The sequence below is a fragment of the Staurois parvus genome, unplaced genomic scaffold, assembly GCF_062004578.1.
Source record: "Staurois parvus isolate SC_StPar_1 unplaced genomic scaffold, SC_StPar_1.0 ptg001608l, whole genome shotgun sequence".
NCBI classification, from domain to species: Eukaryota; Metazoa; Chordata; class Amphibia; order Anura; family Ranidae; genus Staurois; species Staurois parvus.
Window position 1 is genome coordinate 63,040 of NW_028319404.1, and position 20,710 is coordinate 83,749.

A 20,710-nucleotide genomic window follows, 5' to 3' on the forward strand; every position below is an offset into this window, starting at 1 on the left:
TGTAACACATTAAAGGCTACGTTCACCCTTTTATGAAAAATGTATTAGCCTTTAGATATAAAGCCAAAACTTTGTTTTTACTTTTCAATATAACAGGGAATGGTAAGTACCTATGTGCATTTGATTTTTCCTGCCTGTGCCAAATTTGGGAGATTTTCCTTTTTTCTTGTCCTGGAGACAAATCAGGAAGCGAAAAAAAAATCTACCAATCGACTTGTGTACAACCAGCCTGTCGGGTTTTTCCTGAATGATCAGTGCATCTGGCTATATGATGGAACTGAACATTGTATTCTGATGGCGGGAAAGTCTCCCCGCTGTCAGAGTACAGTAGCACAGCAGTAATGATTCCCCCATCCACAAGTATGTAGATGAGAGAATCAAATCTTTTTTTTCCATTTAACCTGAAGTTGAATGAAAAAAAAATTATAAATGTATGGCCAGCTAGGTAAGTAGGAGGAGGTAAAGGGTTAAAGAAAGAAAGGGAACAGTAAAAGTGTTCTAAACAATATCGCTTCTTGGTTGTGATACTCACAATCATATTCTCCAAAACGCATTTTGCTAGCCAGCAGTTCAGGAAAACAGGAATGAACAAATTTCGTAGTGGTGGCCAAAATATCTAGGAAAGAAAATTATTATGTATAACAAAAAAATACATATTTGCTATCATTTTGGTTCTCCTCTGATAACCATTCTATCATTAGTAATAGATATCATAAGCTATAACAAATGCATTCAGTCATTTTTTAAAATTCTGTAGATTTTGTCAGTAATTATTTAGATTGTAAGATATTCCGCAACTTCACCACTATTACCATAAAGAATCATTCCTATGCCAATGGTAAAATTAACTTTCTTCTGTATACAGCTGATGTTCCTTTGTCTTTTATAGTGTTTTTGAGATGAAACGCTCATTGACCACATCTGTATATTCAATTTAAAAACACGTATAAGTACAAATGAAAGTGGACCTGTCATTAAAACCCATACTGTATTATTTTACTTAAAAAGTACCTTTTTCTTACGATGCAAAAAAAAAACTATATCTATGGTAATTTTTTATTTTTTTTTTCTGTTTTAAAATAGGTTACACACAAAAATCAGTTTCTTTTTAATGGGTTATATATGAAACAATGGGGGAAAACTTGAGTACTCAGAATTTGGTGATTTGATTTCTATGCAGAGCTGTACCAGATTTTGCACTCTCCAGTTTTAGTAACAGCCCCCCCCCCCAACATTAGAATATTTTACATCTACCACTTGCTGAACAAGTCAAGAGGACGGAAAGCCCCATTCTTCTACAACAGAGGGAACATATGGAATAGTTTTGAGGACATGTTTAAAGTTTATTTTTTATTTAAAATAATGTTTTATATTCTAGCTTTACACACTCAGCTAAGGTTTGCTTTACAAATAAATGCTTCAGTCCAAAGAAAAAAAGGAATACACACTTTGCATGGAGCATTTAATAATGAACACCTCTATCGGGTTTATTTATTTTTGCTGTGTGTCTCATAGGGGAGATTCCCCTTTACTTCCTGTCTTGGAGACACAACAGAGGTAAAATATCTCTTCAAAATGAGAGGAAATTCCGCTGTCACCAGAACAGGTGCCCCCCATTGGTGATTTCTCTCCCTTTCTGTTCTGGGGTTGACTGTAAAATTTTGGATTTCCCGTCACTTTCTGCCTACGGGAAAAAGGTAACCAGGGCTAATAGAAATGATAAATATCTTCACTGTGATACAGACAACAATGAAAAAAACTGACAGGTGGCTTAATACAGCCCTGCTCCTTCCAAAACTAACAAAAATGGGTTAGTTTTAGATATATTTTACCATTGCATATTTGAATACTTGCGCAACACAATTTGCAACTGGTTCTCCTTAAAGCAAGCTCAGTCTCAGAAATGGGTTATTTTCTGTACCTCTCTCTGTTTCTTGGGTGAAATCACAGATTTAAATAAAAATAGCCAGCAAAGACAATATAATTGCATATAGGGCCTGTGAACACAATAGACTACCCAGGAATATAAACGTGATCTCATAAAGGAGAACATGCTGTTTTCTTCTCTCTCCCCGGGTTACTAAATGCTTGCTCTGAGCCATGCGATAGGCGTAATGCAGGCTCATTTCACCATTCAGCTACAAGAAGAGAATCAACATGGAGCCAGAAATTGTTCCACACTGCAGGCACATCACCATTCATACTCCGCCATCCTACTGAGTCCCAAACACCAAAGGCCCACTCAATACAACAAGCTAAACCCACATTCCACTACATTCTGAAATGGGTCATTAAACTGGAAAGTATGGCCTGCTGGTTACAGCAATGAAGGGGAGCGAATGTGACAAATTTCAATACAATGCTCAGTTTAAGACCAAAACCGATATTACTATAAAAGGAATCTTATCCCATTTTAGGGTTTTAAGAACTGAAGACAAAACTTTTTATTTTTTTAATTTTGAATAGAATACAGGAGTGCTATAAGCCCTGTCATTTTTTTTTGCCATCCCTGTGGGGAGATTTCTCTTCACTGTCCCAAAGCCAAAATAAGAAATTTATTTATTTATTTTTTTCAGGTACTTATATAGCGCCATCGGTTTACGCAGCGCTTTACATATATATTGTATATTGTACATTCACATCAGTCCCTAACCCTCAAGGGGCGTACAATCTAAAGTCCCTAACTTACATTCATACATACACATACTAGGGCCAATTTAGACAAGATCCAATTAACCTACCAGCATGTCTTTGGAGTATGGGAGGAAACCGGAGTACCCAGAGGAAACTCATGCAGGCACAGGGAGAACATGCAAACTCCAGGCAGGTGATGCCATGGTTGGGATTTGAACCAGCGACCTTAGTACTGCCAGGCGGAAGTGCTAACCAATTATCCACTGCGCTGCCAACTATTCTGGTGACAACCCAAATTTTTCTTTTGCTTTTATTTTGGTGATAAAAGGGACAAATAGAGAGGGCAATATCCCTAGTGGGGGCTATGTTTTGCATGCTAACTACTCTGAATGTTCATTACTGAAAAATCAGACTGTAAATGTAACTGAGACCTGTGCCATTCACAAACCTGGGAAAATAGAAACTGAAAAAACATCCAGTAGATCCAGATATATTGGCAGCTGAAGTTCAAAGTGAATCTCAACTTTCATAAAAGCTAGGTTTGGACATGTTTTCCTTCCCTGCCTCCTGAGTTGGTCCTTTCTGTTGGTCTTTTCTTGTGATAGACAGTCACAATGATCATAAGGGACCCTTGGAAACGTCTTGGAGTTTAGGAGAGGGCAGAGTCAAATTCAAACTTTACAGGAATGAGCTGCACGTAACTTTAGCTGCCTATACTCCTGGATCCATTGATTTTCTTGACATACGTTTTTCACTAAAGGTAAACTTTGTTTATGTATTTTTTCATCACATGCTCGGTTTCAGATGCTCTGCTTTTAGCATAGGTCAACACAAAAAAAACTTCATTCACAGAAGAGTATTTTTTTCATTCAGAGGTGCCTTTTGTTTTTATGTTATGAGTTCTTTCAGTTCAAATTTGCTCCCCTGCATGTGCACTCATTAGCTGCCGTGATGAGACTCAAAAGCCTGCAAATAACTTGGCAGGATGATGGAATAAAGAACGCTCCTTTGTGACGAGGAACCAGCAGCGTGAGTTTGCGGAGCCTACACCCACCTAGATGATCATTTCTGCTCGGCATTTGGAGCTTTCAGTCAATTAGAACAGAAAATCCTACAGCTGTGCCTGCCACTTATTTCACATCGTGACTTTACTGAGCAGACGGGAATTTCAAGGACCCGGAACAAAGGCTGCGTGGGAAAAGCCAAGCCGACAAAAAGCAACATTGTCATTTTTAGCCTCGCTCTGCAGGCTCCCCACCATTGTAGAACCTGTATATATGGAGTATGGGGCATGGCTAGCCTTGTGAATGATAGCTACCACCTAGGTCAAAGAGAGGACCCCGCTTTCGGCCAGCCTCATGGACATGTTTGGTAATAATGAAATTAACCCCAGTTCGAGACAAATAAAAGCCAAGGCTGACCTCGTATTCGGAAAATGCTAATGGTCTAGCTGTCATGCTCACCTTCTGGCTTCCATGTTTACAAAGTCATTGACCCAAAGCAAGCATGCAGCACTGGAGTTCTGACTTCACTCCCTCAGCCTGCTTTTAACATGTTACCAATAAAAATATATGTTTAGATTTCCAGTGCATATTAAAAAATCAAAAGAAAAGACAGCTGCCCAGATCAATTTATAGCCAGCAAATACACTGAACATGCGCGTATATGCATAGGTACGTTTATGCAAGGTCTGTACGGAACATTTAAGTAAGACCCCTTTCGCATGAAGGGTCCAGTCAGGTCCAGGGGCGGACTGGCTATTCGAGCACTCGGGCACTGCCCGAGGGCCCGGGGCCAGTAGGGGGCCCCATGAGATGCCCCTGGTACCTTTCATTGGCTTTTTCATAGGATTTTTTGGGTGTGGGCAAGGACACAGGGGCCCCATGATCCCCTATTGCCCGGGGACCCCATGAGTTGTCAGTCCGCCCCTGGTCAGGTCTGCTTGTCAGTTTTTCAGGCAGACCTGATCGGACCATGCATTCAGCCCTATGCACCAGCGGCTGTAAATGGACTTGTGTCCGTTTACCCCCACCTACCTCCAATCTAATCCGGCTTGCTAAAAAAAAAAATGGAAGGGGATCTTTCCCCTTTCTTCTAGGCTGATTAAATCAGAGGTAGTCAGGTATAAGCGGACAGCAGAGCCCGTTTACACCCACTGGTCTATAGAGGGCTCTGTCCAAGTCAACTCTGCATAAACTGAGCGGACACAGCAGGGTTGCCACCTCATCCCTTGAAAACCAAACACATATTAATTACGCAGGTTCTGGAGCTGATTAAGGCAGTAATTAAACTCACTTAGTGCCTTATCTGCATTAAATTATCCCCAGAACTTATGTCATTAATATGCGTTTGGTTTTAAAGAGTTAAGGTGGCAACCCTAGGACACAGACCGCCCCGGTCTGCTCTGATCAGAAGGGGAAAAGCAGACGGATTCCCTGCTGATCTAAACAAAGCCCGTCCCATGTGAAAGGGGCCAGAGGATCTTTCTGTCAATCTTGAGTAAAAACATCAGTAAATGATTATGTCTGTGTGAAATAGGAGGCCTTAATGTATGATAGCAGATCGGTAGGTGAATGAGAAAGATAAAAAAAAAAAATGACAGGGGACCCAAAACACTGGAAGTAACCAGCTTACTGTAATGATGAAAGGGACGGTGTTGATCATTTCCAGAATGAAAGATACTCGAAAGATCTGTTCCCATATATTCCCCTGTTGGTTTAAAAGAAAAACATTCAGTCTATTCGTAGCACAACACGTGCAATGATCATCGGTAAACACATGTGCATTGATGTGTGTTCATTCCTGAGAGATGCAAAGGGTCAGCAAAGAAGAGGAGCCAAACTTGTGCTGGACTGCTGTTCTGCCTGTGTGTTGGAGCGCAATGTTCTGGCACGCATTGACCTAGCATTGAATGACGTTGAAAAAAAAAAGCGGATCTTGCTCTACTTTCTTTCCAGCATAAACCAGCACAGATCAGCCAACACACCAGTGTGAATTGCTGTCATTCACATACCTTAGATTTTACAGGTCCTTGCCTTGGCATGCGCTGGAAAAAAATCAACCAATGCATCTGGCATGAATGGACCCTTAAAATGGTATTAAACCCAAAAGCAAATATTTATTATAATGCAGCTTATTAATTCTTAGACGGAGTCGCTACATTCGCTTTCTTTTTTAGGCTTTCTTTCCTTAATGTTTGCCTGGTGATCCAGCCAGCAAGTCTGTTGTTTTTCAACAGAACAATCTGTTACCATGGCTGTAGATAGGGGTGCTTACAATAATCAGCTTTTATCCATATACATTCTTTATCCCTTAAATAACTGGCTTCGTTGTCCAGAATCTGCAATGCATTATCTTCATGTATATACACGGTTTTACACTGGACAATGTATATCGGGGTACTAGAATATATAGTGACTTGACAGTGTGACCTATGCCTTTTGTTGTACTCTTCACTGTATGGTTTTGTACCTCTCTTTCGGCTAAATTAAGAATTTATAAAAAAATCTTTATCCCAAAAGGATAAAAAAAACTGTTGCTGTAACTGCTTATAAAGTGTTTGCTGGAGTTTGACGTCAATTTGTTAGTGTATTTAAATCTGCTAGTACACCTAACACTCCCCTCCCCCCAGACTGGCAATGCTGCTGTCCAAAGGTGCCCCCTGTGCGCCTTCATTCAGAGTGGGGGCACTGTAATACAGGAAGTGTGTTACTGGCCAGATCACCAGGTGAAAACAGAGGGGGAAAGCCAAAAAAACAAAAAAAAACTAATGCAGCCACCACATCTAATGACTGGTAAGTTGCAACATATTGCATTTTTGGTTTTGGGTTTAATATCACTTTTAGCTTCTGTGTCATGCGATTGCATGGAGGACTGAAGAGGTTCCACAGCAGCTGAGCTGCAGCGTACTTCTTGAAGACAGTAAGTGATGTAGTAACAATCATATGGACTAACTGACGCATCCAAATTGTAACCGCACCGAACCAAAAATAACAACTTGACTTCTAATTCTAGTAATATTAAGAAAAACATGCATTTTAAAGAAGGACTCTAGTCAAACTGTTCAAATGATTGCAGTCTGTCACTATTCCCCATTGTACATGACTCAACTCACTCTAAGAGCTAAGACTTCCATTTTCTGATCCTGAATTTACTTCTCTGTGTCATCCCCACCTCCTAACCTATGCTTGAGCATTGTCCTAGATAAAACGCTTCTCTGTTAATTGCCTAAAAGGTGAGACCTGCCGAGCTGTTGTCAATTGATCACACCTTTGTCAAAATTGGAGTTCAGCCATTTTACCTTATAGCTGAGATAGATTAGAAGCATTGTCTCCAAGAAGCTGATGATCGCCACGGTGACCTGAGACAAAAGAACATTGGAAATAGGTAATGGTAATCCAATACAACATTTATACACCTATACACAGTCGCACATCATCATCATTATCATTATTATTATTAATATTTTATACATTTTTATAGGTATGGCATATTACATAGTGATGTACTGAGCACACCCAGTCATTCACATTCAGTCCCTGCACCAGAGGAGCTTACACTAATGTTACGCGGAGTGGTCTTACGGAGCCTTTCAAGCTCACTGGGATTTTGATTTTGAGACACTTTTTCAAGTTAGCTCAGTTGTCCGTTACTACACATGGAATACACGGTGTCAGGTTTCCACCCGTAAAAAAGTCCATTCTGTAGAGGTGGTGGTGCACAACATTCTGGGTGAGGTTGGGAAGATTCGGGGTCTTGAGAAGGACAGGTGATGGCCGGGGCCTGGACAAAGACATGGAGGAATGTCAGGTCTCCGTAGCTGCTATCTGTCAGTCTCTGGGTGTGCGGCTTTTCTTCCTGTCCTTTCACATCCCCTAGATTTTTATAAGATCAGATTTTTGGAAAAAGGCTGCATTCATTGGATCAATGTTTAATCGTTTCTTAGCCTGAGGGTGTGTTTAGGTGGATGTAGGGTTGTGTTTTGCATAATTTTGGTAGTTTTCAGACAATAAAATTATGTTTCTTTGTGTATAGTTCTATTTACAGTGAAGGAAATAAGTATTTGATCCCCAGCTGATTTTGAATGTGTTGCCACTCACAAAGAAATGATCAGTCTAAAAATCGAATGGTAGGTGTATTGTAACACTGAGAAACAGAATAGCAACAAAAAATTTAAAAGAAATGCATGTCTAACAAATTATGCACTGATTTGCATGTTCATGAGGGAAATAAGTGTTTGATCCCCCTATCATTTAGCAGGATTTCTGGCGACCAAATTTTTTTTTAAATTTTAGTCTCTTAAAGGGAGTGCTGCTAATCTCATTTTGTTACCTGTATAAAAGACACCTGTCCACAGGAGCAATCAAACAATCAGATTCCAAACTCTCCACCATGGCAAAGACCAAAGAGCTGCCCAAGGATGTCAGGGACAAGATTGTAGACCTACACAAGGCTGGACTGGGCTATCAAACTATCGCCAAGCAGCTTGGTGAGAAGGTGACAACAGTTGGTGCAATCATTCACAAATGGAAGAAACACAAAACAACTGTCAGCCTCCCTAGGTCTGGTGCACCATGCAAAATCTCCCCTCGTGGAGTGTCAATGATCATGAGAACAGTGAGGAATCATCCCAGAACTACACGTGAGGATCTTGTCAATGTTCTCCAGGCAGCTGGGACCACAGTCACCAAGCAAACAATTGGTAACACACTACACCGACAAGGATTGAAATCCTGCAGTGCCCGAAAGGTCCCTCTGCTCAACAAAGCACATGTCCAGGCCCATCTGAAGTTTGCCACTGAACATCTGAATGATGCAGAGGAGGACTGGTTGAAAGTGTTGTGGTCAGATGAGACCAAAATCAAGCTCTTTGGCATCAACTCAACGCGCCGTGTTTGTAGGAGGAGGATGGCTTCTTATGACCCCAAGAACACCATCCCAACTCTCAAACATGGTGGTGGAAACATTCTGCTTTGGGGGTGTTTTTCTACTAAGGGGACAGGCCAACTGCACCGCATCAAAGGGACAATGGACGGGGCAATGTACCGTCAAATCTCGGGTGAGAACCTTCTCATTGAACCCAGGGCATTGAAAATGGGTCGTGGATGGGTGTTCCAGCATGACAATGACCCAAAACACAAAGCCAAGGCAACAAAAGAGTGGCTCAAGAAGAAGCACATTAAGGTCCTGGAGTGGCCTAGCCAGTCTCCAAACGATAATCTGATTGAAAATCTGTGGAGGGAGCTGAAAGTTCGAGTTGCCAAACGTCAGCCACCAAACCTTACAAAGGATTTGCCACCAAGTACTAAGTCATGGTTTGTGAAGGGGATCAAATACTTATTTCCCTCATGAACATGCAAATCAGTGCATAATTTGTTAGACATGCATTTCTTTTGAATTTTTTTTGCTATTCTGTCTCTCAGTGTTACAATACACCTACCATTTGATTTTTAGACTGATCATTTCTTTGTGAGTGGGCAAACATTCAAAATCAGCAGGGGATCAAATACATATTTCCTTCCCTGTATATGTGTGTGTGTGTGTATGTGTGTATATATAAATATATATATATATATATATATATATATATACACACACACACATTTTTATTTTATTTTTTTGTATATATGTAAATATTTTTTTATTATGTTGCAAGATTTTAAATGAACAAAAATGTATACACACTATTATGATTTCACATTAACCTCTTGGCGCCGGCACCTCCTGGCCCTTTAAGAGTTTCAGAAGCCGGGGGTCGGGGTGGGGGTTTAGGGTCATGTGACCACCGTGATTCGCTGTCACGGCAGTCACATGATTGGAAAAGGCCTCGATCAAAAGGGGAGATCAGGACCTTTCCGGGAGTAGCGGACATATGTGCTGGGAACGCACAGGGCATGCACTCTCAGCACATATGTATTTTTTAATTGCATGCAAATATGCGGCCTGTCAGCGTCAAGGCCCAGATGCCGAGAGGCCGCATATTTGCGTGCGATTGGCATCAATGGGTTACATTTTCCACAATGCTATACAGAAAATGCTGCACCATTTACATCACCTTTGCACCAGAGGAACTAACATTAATATCACCAGCACAACTCAACAGACTATCTAGGGCCAAAGTATTCAGCCTATTATTATTATTATTATTATACAGGATTTATATAGCGCCAACAGTTTGCTTAGCGCTTTACAATAGCCTATTAAATTGCCTTAGGCTGGCCATGGATTACTAGATTTCCCAACGAACGTTCTTCTGAACACTCGTACTAAATTTTCAGTATGTTCAATGAATTGATGAACGTTGTTCGAAAGTACTTAAAAATTTAATTTCCTTTTACTGTTTGATTTTGGATTGTAATTTCCCAAATGAAAACCACATTCACTGTTAGAAATTAGTTCATTCAGGAAAAAATTTCCAATCCTATTCCTTCAAATTTTCTTGTCACTGTGTTTGAAAAAATATGTTGATTTGACCCCACTAACAATGAAAAAAAATCGAATTAATGTATTAAAATTTTCATGCAAAAAATCGAATTAATGTTTTTAAAATTTTCATGCAAAATTCTTTTAGTGCATGGCCAGGTGTATTTTTTAATGAGGCACTGAAGTGAGATCACCTGGGGTGGACGCAAAGGAATAGCTAATAATGACAGTACATGTTATAGATTATAAATAGGCTCATAAAAAGGCATTGCAAGGAAACAAAAAGAAAAAAAGTATCGGATGTACATATGAAATTGTTTCCCGGTAGCATTAAGGGGATAACAAGTCTTCAGAATACAGGTTACATTTCACATTTCTCCTTCTACCTGAAGGGGGCGCCAGAGGCACATGTGAGCACAGAGTCAAGCCATGTAATATACAGCATGTATGTATTATAAATGAATACACTGTATTATATTAATTTAAATAGCACTCCTGTTATTTACTTATTTAGTGCCTTTCATTTTTCATTTACGGACAATTTCCTCGCAGTTTTACGTATTGGTAAATTTGTTTTCTGTCTTCTTTTCACCATATTTTGACAAGCCAGCACTCATCTATTTTGCAGCAAATTCAGCAATGTACTGAGACATTATGCTGTTCTTTAGTCAAACATCATGTCGGCAATTAACATTATTCTGCACAAACCCAGCACCCCCATCTTCACCCTTTTCAGCATGGTTCAGAGAATTTGTGTACAGCCAGGACACCCACTCTCTGGACTTGCTGGCCTTTGAGATCCGGCAGTTGAGCTGCTTGGTTGAGCTTAAACATTTTCTAAGTTTTAGATAGTGTAGGAAATGGTTAATATCCCTGCCAGGATTGTCTGTGTCATTTTAATAATTAATTCTTTGTCCCAGATACGCAAAAGGAAGTAAGAGGTAAAGGGAAATCCTCTCTTAGAACTGGTGTCCCCACTGGAACATTTGCCCTTTGTTCCTGTTCCAGTGACAACTGTAAATTTTGGATTCTTAACCAACTTCTGTTCCAATGTCAATGTAGAATTTGAATACCCCCCCAGAGAGGACACAAACATAACAATTTGACAAAGGTTTAACCCTTTTTCTACCAGCAGTGGGTGGAAGAAGCAAAGGGGGAGGGGTTTACCTACCCCCCCAATGGCTACAGGAATGAGTGTAAAATTGACAAGGCAACTGTCATCTGTCAAATGGAAGTGATCCAGCAGCTGTACACCAAAGAATAAACACCCCTAAATCGTCCCACATATATCCTGTGCTATAATAGACCCCTGATGTCTCATTAAACAAGAACCTGTCACATTATACAGTATTTGTTAGCACATAGGGGGCTACTGCCCCCCTGTGATAGCAATACAGTTAATAAAAAAAAAGTTAAAAATTAAAAGTACACCCAAACACTTAAAAAACCCACCCAAAAAAGTATAAGGCCCTCTTCCCATGTACACACACATGCATGCATAAACACAAACATTGGGGGCACCACATACAAACACCTCAATTGCACTGCACATGTTACATATCACTGCGCATTCTGGTGTGAGAGCAATAGCTCTTGGGCAGGGCCAAAACAAGGGGTGGGCAAAAGGTGCCGTGGATAAGGGGGTACCACCAGTCCTCCTGTACAGGGCCCAGGCTAACAGGGGGGCCCAGGCAACTGGGATAATTGGATGTGTGCAGGGAAGATGATCAGCATGAATTACTGGAACCGATCCCCTGTATGGCTCTTCCTGCAGCAGCTGAAAGCTGGGTCCTTCTCCTCTCCCAGCTGCTGCAGAGATAGTCATACAGGGGATCAGTTTCAGTAATTGCTGCACCCATCACCCTCCCTGTGCACTATATGTTCCCCTCTGCTGCTTAGGCCCCCTTGTGTGCCCCCGACCCACGCAGTGCTGCCAGCTTCCCTCCTCTCCTCACCACTAGCAACTGCAAGCACACAATAGGATCCTTCAGAATGGAGAATGGGGGATGGGTCTGGTAAATATGTCACATTTACCAGACCCTTTCTTTCCTGAATGAACACAATGAGTGATTGGTACCAATTACGCACTGTGTTCATTCAGAACTGAAGCTTTGTAAACTGTTCTTTTTTGGAGGGGGCCCTGTCAGGTTGACAATATGGGGCCCCGTGGTTTCTAACAGCAGCCCTGGGTGCGGCTGCCCTGGGCATGGTGGTATTATGTGAGGTGGGGGCTTTCAGAAATTATATTCTCTTTGGGGTTTTAACTGAACTTAAGGCCTAGAATGATTACTTAAGATTTGTACAAAGAATGCAAAAGCAGCTCTGGAAGAAGAGGGATTTAACCCTTCCCTACTCTATCCTGGACTAAAACAAATTGGGTTTAGATACATCTTGATCATTCTCCATGTTTATAAAATGTACAACAAATGAAATCCAACATGCAACACACCACAGAACAGTTGTCACATTTCTCTGTGATCTTATCCCGATAGAACGGACCCCACTTACTTGGATGGCCCAGAGTGGTGGCTGACGGTCCACCCAAATTATTGGATCCCTGTTAGAAAACATAAGACATTAATAGATGACCATTAATAGGGAAATATTACAGGCAACGTCATAATACAAATATGGAGCCCCCATGCCTGGCTTGCTTTTAAAGGAAACATTTTTGGGGCTGTCATAATTCCTTCTTTATGTGGTAAGTAACTAGCTAGGAACAGATATATGTACTTCATGTATCCTGTGCTTTCATGTGCAGCACATTTCACAAAGTAGTGAGGAACAATGCAAATGACCACCCTGTAATCTTCATCCTTCGAAATTAAGCTAGACATGGCCACCTCCATATATAAACCTTGCCAGATTTCCTTAAAGGTCTTTCGGCATCTGATCAATATTACTAATTCTCAGCCACAGCTGACGTGTCTGTGAAGCCTACTTTACACTCACCAGTTGATACCATTTGGATACCCTTTGGTTGTATAATTCTGCTTGTCGCAACTCCAGCTGTAAAAAATGAGAAAAAAAGGTGAAATAAAAGATAGAGGAAGTTGATTACAATCTTCCAATGCAAAATGAATTTGTTCTCCTTTCTGTACTCTCTGACAACACTCCTCCCTCGAATAAGATTGCATGCTTCAATGAGAACGTTTTTACATCCCCTCCTTGTTAATAATCTCCTATATTGCATCCAGCGGCTTTCCTGCACTGAAGTGTAACTTACAATTATGTAGACTGCAGAGAGTGGAGACATAATGGCATAAATAGATCATCAGAACTGAGCACAGCTTTCCATGTGTACCCCCCTGTGCATCCTTACACAATGCTGGAGGACTCTTTTCCTTCCAATATCCAGCTCTCTTCTCCTGAAATAATCGGTATTGCTGGAGGATGCTGTTCTTTCCTTTATCTTATTCTTCCACCTACTCCTAAATACTCTGTGCTGCTGAAGGACTTGATACTTCCTCTAGTTATTCTACCCTGCTAAAATACTTTGTGCTGACGGGAAAGCTGCTTTTTTCACTATCAAACTCTCCTCTACTGAAATACTCTGTGCTGCTGGAGGACTCTGCTCCTTCTACTATTTAACTCTTCTCTTCTGAAACACTCTGCACTGCTGGAGGACTCTGCTCTTTCCACAATCTAATTTTCTCCGAAATTCTCTGCACTGCTTGAAAACTCTGCTCCTTCCAATATCTAACTCTCCTCTCCTTAAACACTCAGTACTGCTGGAGGACTCTGCTCCTTCCAGCATCTAATTCTTCTCTTTTGAAATACTCTTCACTGCTCATGACTCTGCTCCTTCCAATATCTAATTCTCCTCTCCTAAAACACTCTGTACTGCTGGAGGATGCTGTTCTTTCCTTTATCGTATTCTTTCCCCTACTCAACTAACCTGTACTGCTGAAGGACTTAATTATTTCTCTGTTTAATTCTACTCTGCTAAAATACTATGTGCTAATGGGAAAGCGGCTTTTTCCACTATCAAACTCTCCTCTCCGGAAATGCTCTGTACTGATGGAGGACTCTGCTCCTTCCACTATATACGTCTTCTCTTCTGAAACACTCTGTACTGATGGAGGACTCTGCTCCTTCCACCATCTAATTCTTGTCTTCTGAAATACTCTGTACTGATGGAGGACTCTGCTTCTTCCACTATCTAACTCTTCTCTTCTGAAATACTCAGATGGTGGAAGGAGCAAAGTCCTCCATCAGTTCAGAGTATTTCAGAAGAGAAGAGTTAGATAGTGGAAGGAGCAGAGTCCTTCACCAGTACAATGTTTCAAAACAGAAGAGTTAGATAGTGGAAGGAGCAGAGTCCTCCATCAGTACAGAGTATTTCAGAAGACAAGAATTAGATGGTGGAAGGAGCAAAGTCCTCCATCAGTTCAAATTCTTGTCTTCTGAAATACTTTGTACTGATGGAGGACTCTGCTCCTTCCACTAGCTAACTCTTCTCTTCTGAAATACTCTGAACTGATGGAGGACTCTGCTCCTTCCACTATCTAACTCTTCTCTTCTGAAACACTCTGTACTGATGGAGGACTCTGCTCCTTCCACTATCTAACTCTTGTCTTCGGAAACACTCTGTACTGATGGAGGACTCTGCTCCTTCCAATATATACGTCTTCTCTTCTGAAACACTCTGTACTGATGGAGGACTCTGCTCCTTCCACAATCTAACATTTCTCTTCTGAAACACTCTGTACTGATGGAGGACTCTGCTCTTTCCACTATCTAACTCTTGTCTTCTGAAACACTGTGTACTGATGGAGGACTCTGTTCCTTCCACTATCTAACTCTTCTCTTCTGAACAACTCTGTACTGATGGAGGACTCTGCTCCTTCCACTAGCTAACTCTTCTCTTCTGAAACACTCTGTACTGATGGAGGACTCTGTTCCTTCCACTATCTAACTCTTCTCTTCTGAAACACTCTGTACTGGTGGAGGACTCTGCTCCTTCCACAATCTAACATTTCTCTTCTGAAACACTCTGCACTGATGGAGGACTCTGTTCCTTCCACAATCTAACTCTTCTCTTCTGAAACACTCTGTACTGGTGGAGGACTCTGCTCCTTCCACTAGCTAACTCTTCTGTTTTGAAACACTCTGTACTGATGGAGTACTCTGTTCCTTCCACTATCTAAATCTTCTCTTCTGAAACACTCTGTACTGATGGTTGACTCTGTTCCTTCCACTATCTAAATCTTCTCTTCTGAAATACTCTGTACTGGTGGAGGACTCTGATCCTTCCACTATTTACCTCTTGTTACCAAATATTCTTTACTGCCTGAGGACTCTGCTCCTTCTAATATCTAACTCTCCTCTCTTGAAACTCTCTGTACTGCTGAAGGACTCCGCTCCTTCCACGATCTAATTCTTCTCTCCTGAAATACTTTGTATAAAAATGTACAGGCCCTTACATTGCATAGTTGTTGGTAGATCTAAAGAAGATTGTACAATCAGATTGTATAATATATGAACAGCTTAACTCTTTCCTAAAATCCACTGCACTGCCGGAGGATTCCTCTATCCAGCTTTCTTATCGTGAACTATCTGCTGTTAAAAACTCTGTTCCTCCTGATATCTGATATTCAACTTGTCTGACTGAGTATAAGTTGATTTAATATCTTATGAGTCCTATCCACATACAGACACACCAATAACGAGATATTGTAAAACGCCTATATGTATTCATGTTATGATTTATTTTATTTGTCAAAGATCCTCTCAAAAAATCATTAATTCTAATGTATTCCAAAACAAATTTCTGGTCTATTCTGGGTGCCAGTAATTTCTGCCACCCAGGGAGAGTTGATGAGGAATCAGATATTCAGAGGCATGCACTGTGTAAATCCTCATGTTATCTAGTTAGTGGGTGATATAGGAAGATTAGAATAAATTATGTAAATGGTATAACTATATAGAAAATATCTTGCAAATACATTTTCATTAGGAACATCAACTCTGAAATATTAAGAAGATGTGTAGGAAATGTAACCTGGACTCATTAGTCCTGGAAGAGGTACTTTTCAAATAGTGAAATGTATCTGAAAATAGTATAACTGCTAAAACCTCTGCAAGCCACATATCAGGCTTTCAGTGCGAGGTTCTGCACTCTGAGCCAGCCATGCTTTATTGCATTGTACAAAGTTGCCAAACTGACATGTTTCAAACACTGGGTGCTGGAGGGGAATTTGCCACACAAGGTGAGACAGAGCTAAAATAGTGGATGGAGGATGGTGGTGTCAACTAATATTATGATCATTCAATGTGGTGGGGAATGTAAATCATTGGATGAACAGAATTAAAAATATTTTTGCAGGTGAGACTGTTCACAGATATAAAGTACAGTATATTTAAGCTGTGTATTTAGTTGATTGCTTAGAGTTCTCCATTAAGTTGAATTTGGAAAGAGGTAAATCTAATCATAGTGATGGTGAAATGGCAGGTTGGTGTTCTTGGTCCTAAGAAATGACATATCTGTAAAATAAGAATGTCCAGATAGCAGTGCCATATCATTTATATCTGTAAAAATTGATGTCACTCCTGTGAAAGATCATTTATATACAGAGGACTGTGACATCACTCCTGTGAAAGATCATTTATATACAGATGACTGTGACATCACTCCTGTGAAAGATCATTTATATACAGAGGACTGTGACATCACTCCTGTGAAAGATCATTTATATACAGAGGACTGTGACATCACTCCTGTGAAAGGTCATTTATAAACAGAGGACTGTGACATCACTCCTGTGAAAGATCATTTATATACAGAGGACTGTGACATCACTCCTGTGAAAGGTCATTTATATACAGAGGACTGTGACATCACTCCTGTGAAAGGTCATTTATATACAGAGGACTGTGACATCACTCCTGTAAAATGTAATTTTTTATCTGTAAAGAATTGATGCGACACTTGTCAAATGTAATATATATTATACAGTATCTAGAGATCAGTGATACCACTCCTGTGAAATAGAATTCACATTTGGGGAGCAGTGACACAACTCCCGTAAAATATAATTTATATTTATAAAGTAGTGATGTCACACCTGTGAAATACAATTTATAGATATAAAGTAGTGAAATCACTTCCATGAAATATAATTTATATCTAAAAAGCATTGATGTTGCTCCTGTGAAATAACATTTATATCTGTAGAGCAGTGATAGAGCTCCTCTGAAATATATTCTATATCTATAGAGTGGTGACCTCACCCCTGTAAATTATAAGTTATATCTAGAGCAGTTGTCTCCAAGCTGTGGCCCGGGGGCTAGGTGTGACTCTTTGCTTGGGGAAATTTTCCTCCCACTGGCATTAACAATGGGACATAATTCCTCTCACTGACATAAATGATAGGACACTATTCCACCCACTGACAGCAACAATGGGGCACTACTGCTCCTACTGACACCAATGAAGGGGCACTATTCCTCCCAATGACACAAATGATGAGACACTATTCCTCCCACTGACACCAATGATGGGACACTATTCCTCCCACTGACACCAATGATGGGACACTATTCCTCCCACTCACACCAACAATGGGGCACTATTCCTTCCACTCACACCAACAATGGGGCACTATTCCTCCCACTGACAACAACAATGAGGCACTATTCCTCCCACTGACACCAATGATGGGACACTATTCCTTCCACTCACACCAACGATGAGACACTATTCCTCCCACTCACACCAACGATGGGACACTATTTCCCCCACTCACACCAATGAAGAGGCACTATTCCTACCACTGACGCCAATGATGGGACACTATTCCTCCCACTCACACCAACGAAGGGACACTATTCCTCCCACTCACACCAACAATGGGGCACTATTTTCCCCACTGACACCAATGATGGGGTACTATTCCTCCTACTGACACCAACAATGGGGCACTATTCCTCACAGTGACACGAACAATGGGCACTATTCCTCCCACTGAAACCAATGATAGGACACTATTCCTTGAATACAAAAAATAGGGCATTGTTCACTCCCACTGACTCCAGGATGTTTTCTACTCTCGCCGGCCACAGTCTGGCCCCCCTAAAGTCTGTAGGAGAGTAAGCTGGCCATTTGTTTAGAAAGTTTGAAGACTCCTGATCTAGAGAATGGTGACATCACTTCTGGAAAGCAGTGACACCACTGCCGTGAAATACAATTTATATCTAGAGAAGATAGAAAATTAGCGGGTTTCATTCTGCAGAATATAGATTTGGATAGAGATCAGTAATCCAGTGACTTACCAGCCGATTCCTTGTGTTGGGTCATCCAGTAATACTCGCACAATGTACAGAAGACAGGACAGGAGTTTGAGGGAAAAGTTGAAAAGACGGATTCTAAGGCCTGGAAGATAATAAAGAAACAGACTGTCACCCTGTCATTCTATGAGAACAATTTTCAGTACATCTCCTTACCAGTGGCATGTTTAGTTGTTGTGCTGCCCCAGGCAAAGCTAAAATTCCCTCCCCCCTGGCCTCGCCACTCTCCATCGACACCATCCCCCCTCGAGCCCCCCGCCACCGCTATTCTCCACCAAACACCCCCCCCCCCCCCGGCCCAGCCACTGTCCACTCTATGTCTGCTGAACCGATGCCTACCCCTGCCATTAGTTCCCTTGCCGGTTCTGGAAGTGTCCTCCTCCCCAGGCTCTCTTGGCCCCTGCCAGTCTTTCTCTCTCCTCCCAGGACTGGACCCCTTACTCTATACTGCAATGTCCTCCCAGGAGCCTTTAATAGGTCAGTCCGCCCCTTCTCAGCAGGTTCCTTCTTCTGGGGGGTGGCGCTGCCCCCCCAAAAATTGCCACCCTAGGCAAATGCCTGGTTTGCCTTGTGGTAAATATGCCGCTGCTCTTTACTTTGGAGGAGAATCCTGTCACTGTACCAAGACATGTGACAGCTACGAACTTTAATAAATGAATGACCACATAGATTGTCAGACTCAGCTCCAGTGTACAGCGGGCCATGCATCATCAGCAGTTGGGTAAAGCCAATATGTGGATAGCTTAGGCTCCTGTCTGCCTTCATGATAACTTGTTTCAGCAGAAAAGCCATTGGAAAACAATTAGGATATAATGTGTATACAGCTCAGATTGATCACATCATATTGACTGATTCAGGCAATAAACTATTCATGAAAAATTAAAAAGATACTAGAAACACAATGTTTGATTTACATTATCCTTTTTCTTTCTGTATGCAGATGATGATACTGTAATTTCGCACTTTTTTTTTTCTTTGGGGGGGGGGGGGGGAGTAGGTACCTATCGAAACCAGTCCTCTCATAGGTCCTAGAGCCACTTTTTCACATATTTTAATATTTTTGGTTTACATGATTAAAAACTAATTTTAGGCCTGACGATTACCTAAACCCCCAAACATTATATATTTTCTGAAAGCAGACACCGTAGGGATGAAATGTGTGGTAGTTCCAATTTTTTATGTCACTTGATATTAGTGCAATGGTTTATAAAATGCAAGATTTCAGAAAAAAATACACTAAAGTTAATTTTCGGGCACACAAACACAATAATTTACCCAATATTTTGGTAAAGTATAAAAGATAACGTTGCACAGAATAAATAGATACCCAACATGTCAAACATTAAAAGTGTGTGCACCCGTGAAACAGCAAAAAAACCCAAAACGTCAATACCTTCTATTTTTATATTTTCCATAGGTGATGCTTTAAAAGCCCCTAAAGATCATCAGTTTAGTGTTACCTATAAGCTCTGGTGCTAAAATGACTGATCTCATACTGGCGTGTGTGGTGATATGTAACATGTGCAACACAATTGCCATTTTTTTACGTAGGTGCCCCAACAATTGCATATTTTTATGTATGTCTGCGAATGTGGGGGTGGGGAGGCTCAATTTTTTTTTTACTTTTAATGTGTGTTTTTATTTATTTTTTTAACGTATGATTTCATTGCTATTACATAGGGGACCAATAGCATGTAAGTGACAGGTCCTCTTTGTAGGGGGAAGGGGGTGGGGTGGGGCAGTGTGTGCAAAGAGGGGGCAGGAGAGGAGAGGAGCAGTGTATACAGACAGGCTCCCTCACTTGCTGGCACTAAATGTCACTGCCTGCTTTTTTTTACTTTACATTCTAGCTCTGAGAAGGAGCTGTCATTCACCCCGCCGCTAAAGTAAACAAAGGGGCGGGGTCACCCAGTGACATTACCCAGTGACCCCACCCCTTTGCTTACTTCAGTGGCGGTGCCGAATGACAGCTCCTTCTCGGAGCTATAAAGTAATGAAAAAAAAACCCCCAGCAGTGACACTTAGTGCCGGCAAGAGTCTGTCTGTATACACTGCTCCCTCACTGTATAAATCGCTCCTCTCAATTCTTGCCTTTCTATGCCCCCCCTCCATCTGCAGTACACATAGCCTCCCCAACCCTCCAGCCAAATGGTCAGCCCGCCACTGGTTGGGGCCCGGGTCTCTTGGAATGGCCAGGCCCCTCTGGACGCCCCTACATGCTTATTGGTTGTCCCCCCTGATGGCAGCCCTGACTTCTATCAAAGAGCTGTAGTAGGTCTGATCCCTCATCTGAGTCATCCGTGCTGAGAGAGAATGACTGTAGATACCTATCTACGTCGTGGCACCTCATTACTAGTTCATATTA

The 20,710-nt window shown here is 41.3% G+C and overlaps 1 protein-coding gene across 1 annotated transcript in view; it reads right to left on the reverse strand.

The window, feature by feature from the left end:
* The window catches only part of LOC149435113 (potassium channel subfamily T member 1-like), a 97,728-nt gene that overhangs the window by 59,112 nt on the left and 17,906 nt on the right, over positions 1 to 20,710 (reverse strand). Inside the window, exons 3-8 of the mRNA XM_089663000.1 lie at positions 18,331 to 18,430; positions 13,009 to 13,065; positions 12,565 to 12,613; positions 6,935 to 6,994; positions 5,269 to 5,343; positions 533 to 616 (exon numbers count right to left, since the gene is read on the reverse strand). Coding sequence (XP_089519126.1) covers positions 533 to 616; positions 5,269 to 5,343; positions 6,935 to 6,994; positions 12,565 to 12,613; positions 13,009 to 13,065; positions 18,331 to 18,430 — 425 coding nt within the window. The remainder of the gene's footprint in view (positions 1 to 532; positions 617 to 5,268; positions 5,344 to 6,934; positions 6,995 to 12,564; positions 12,614 to 13,008; positions 13,066 to 18,330; positions 18,431 to 20,710) is intronic.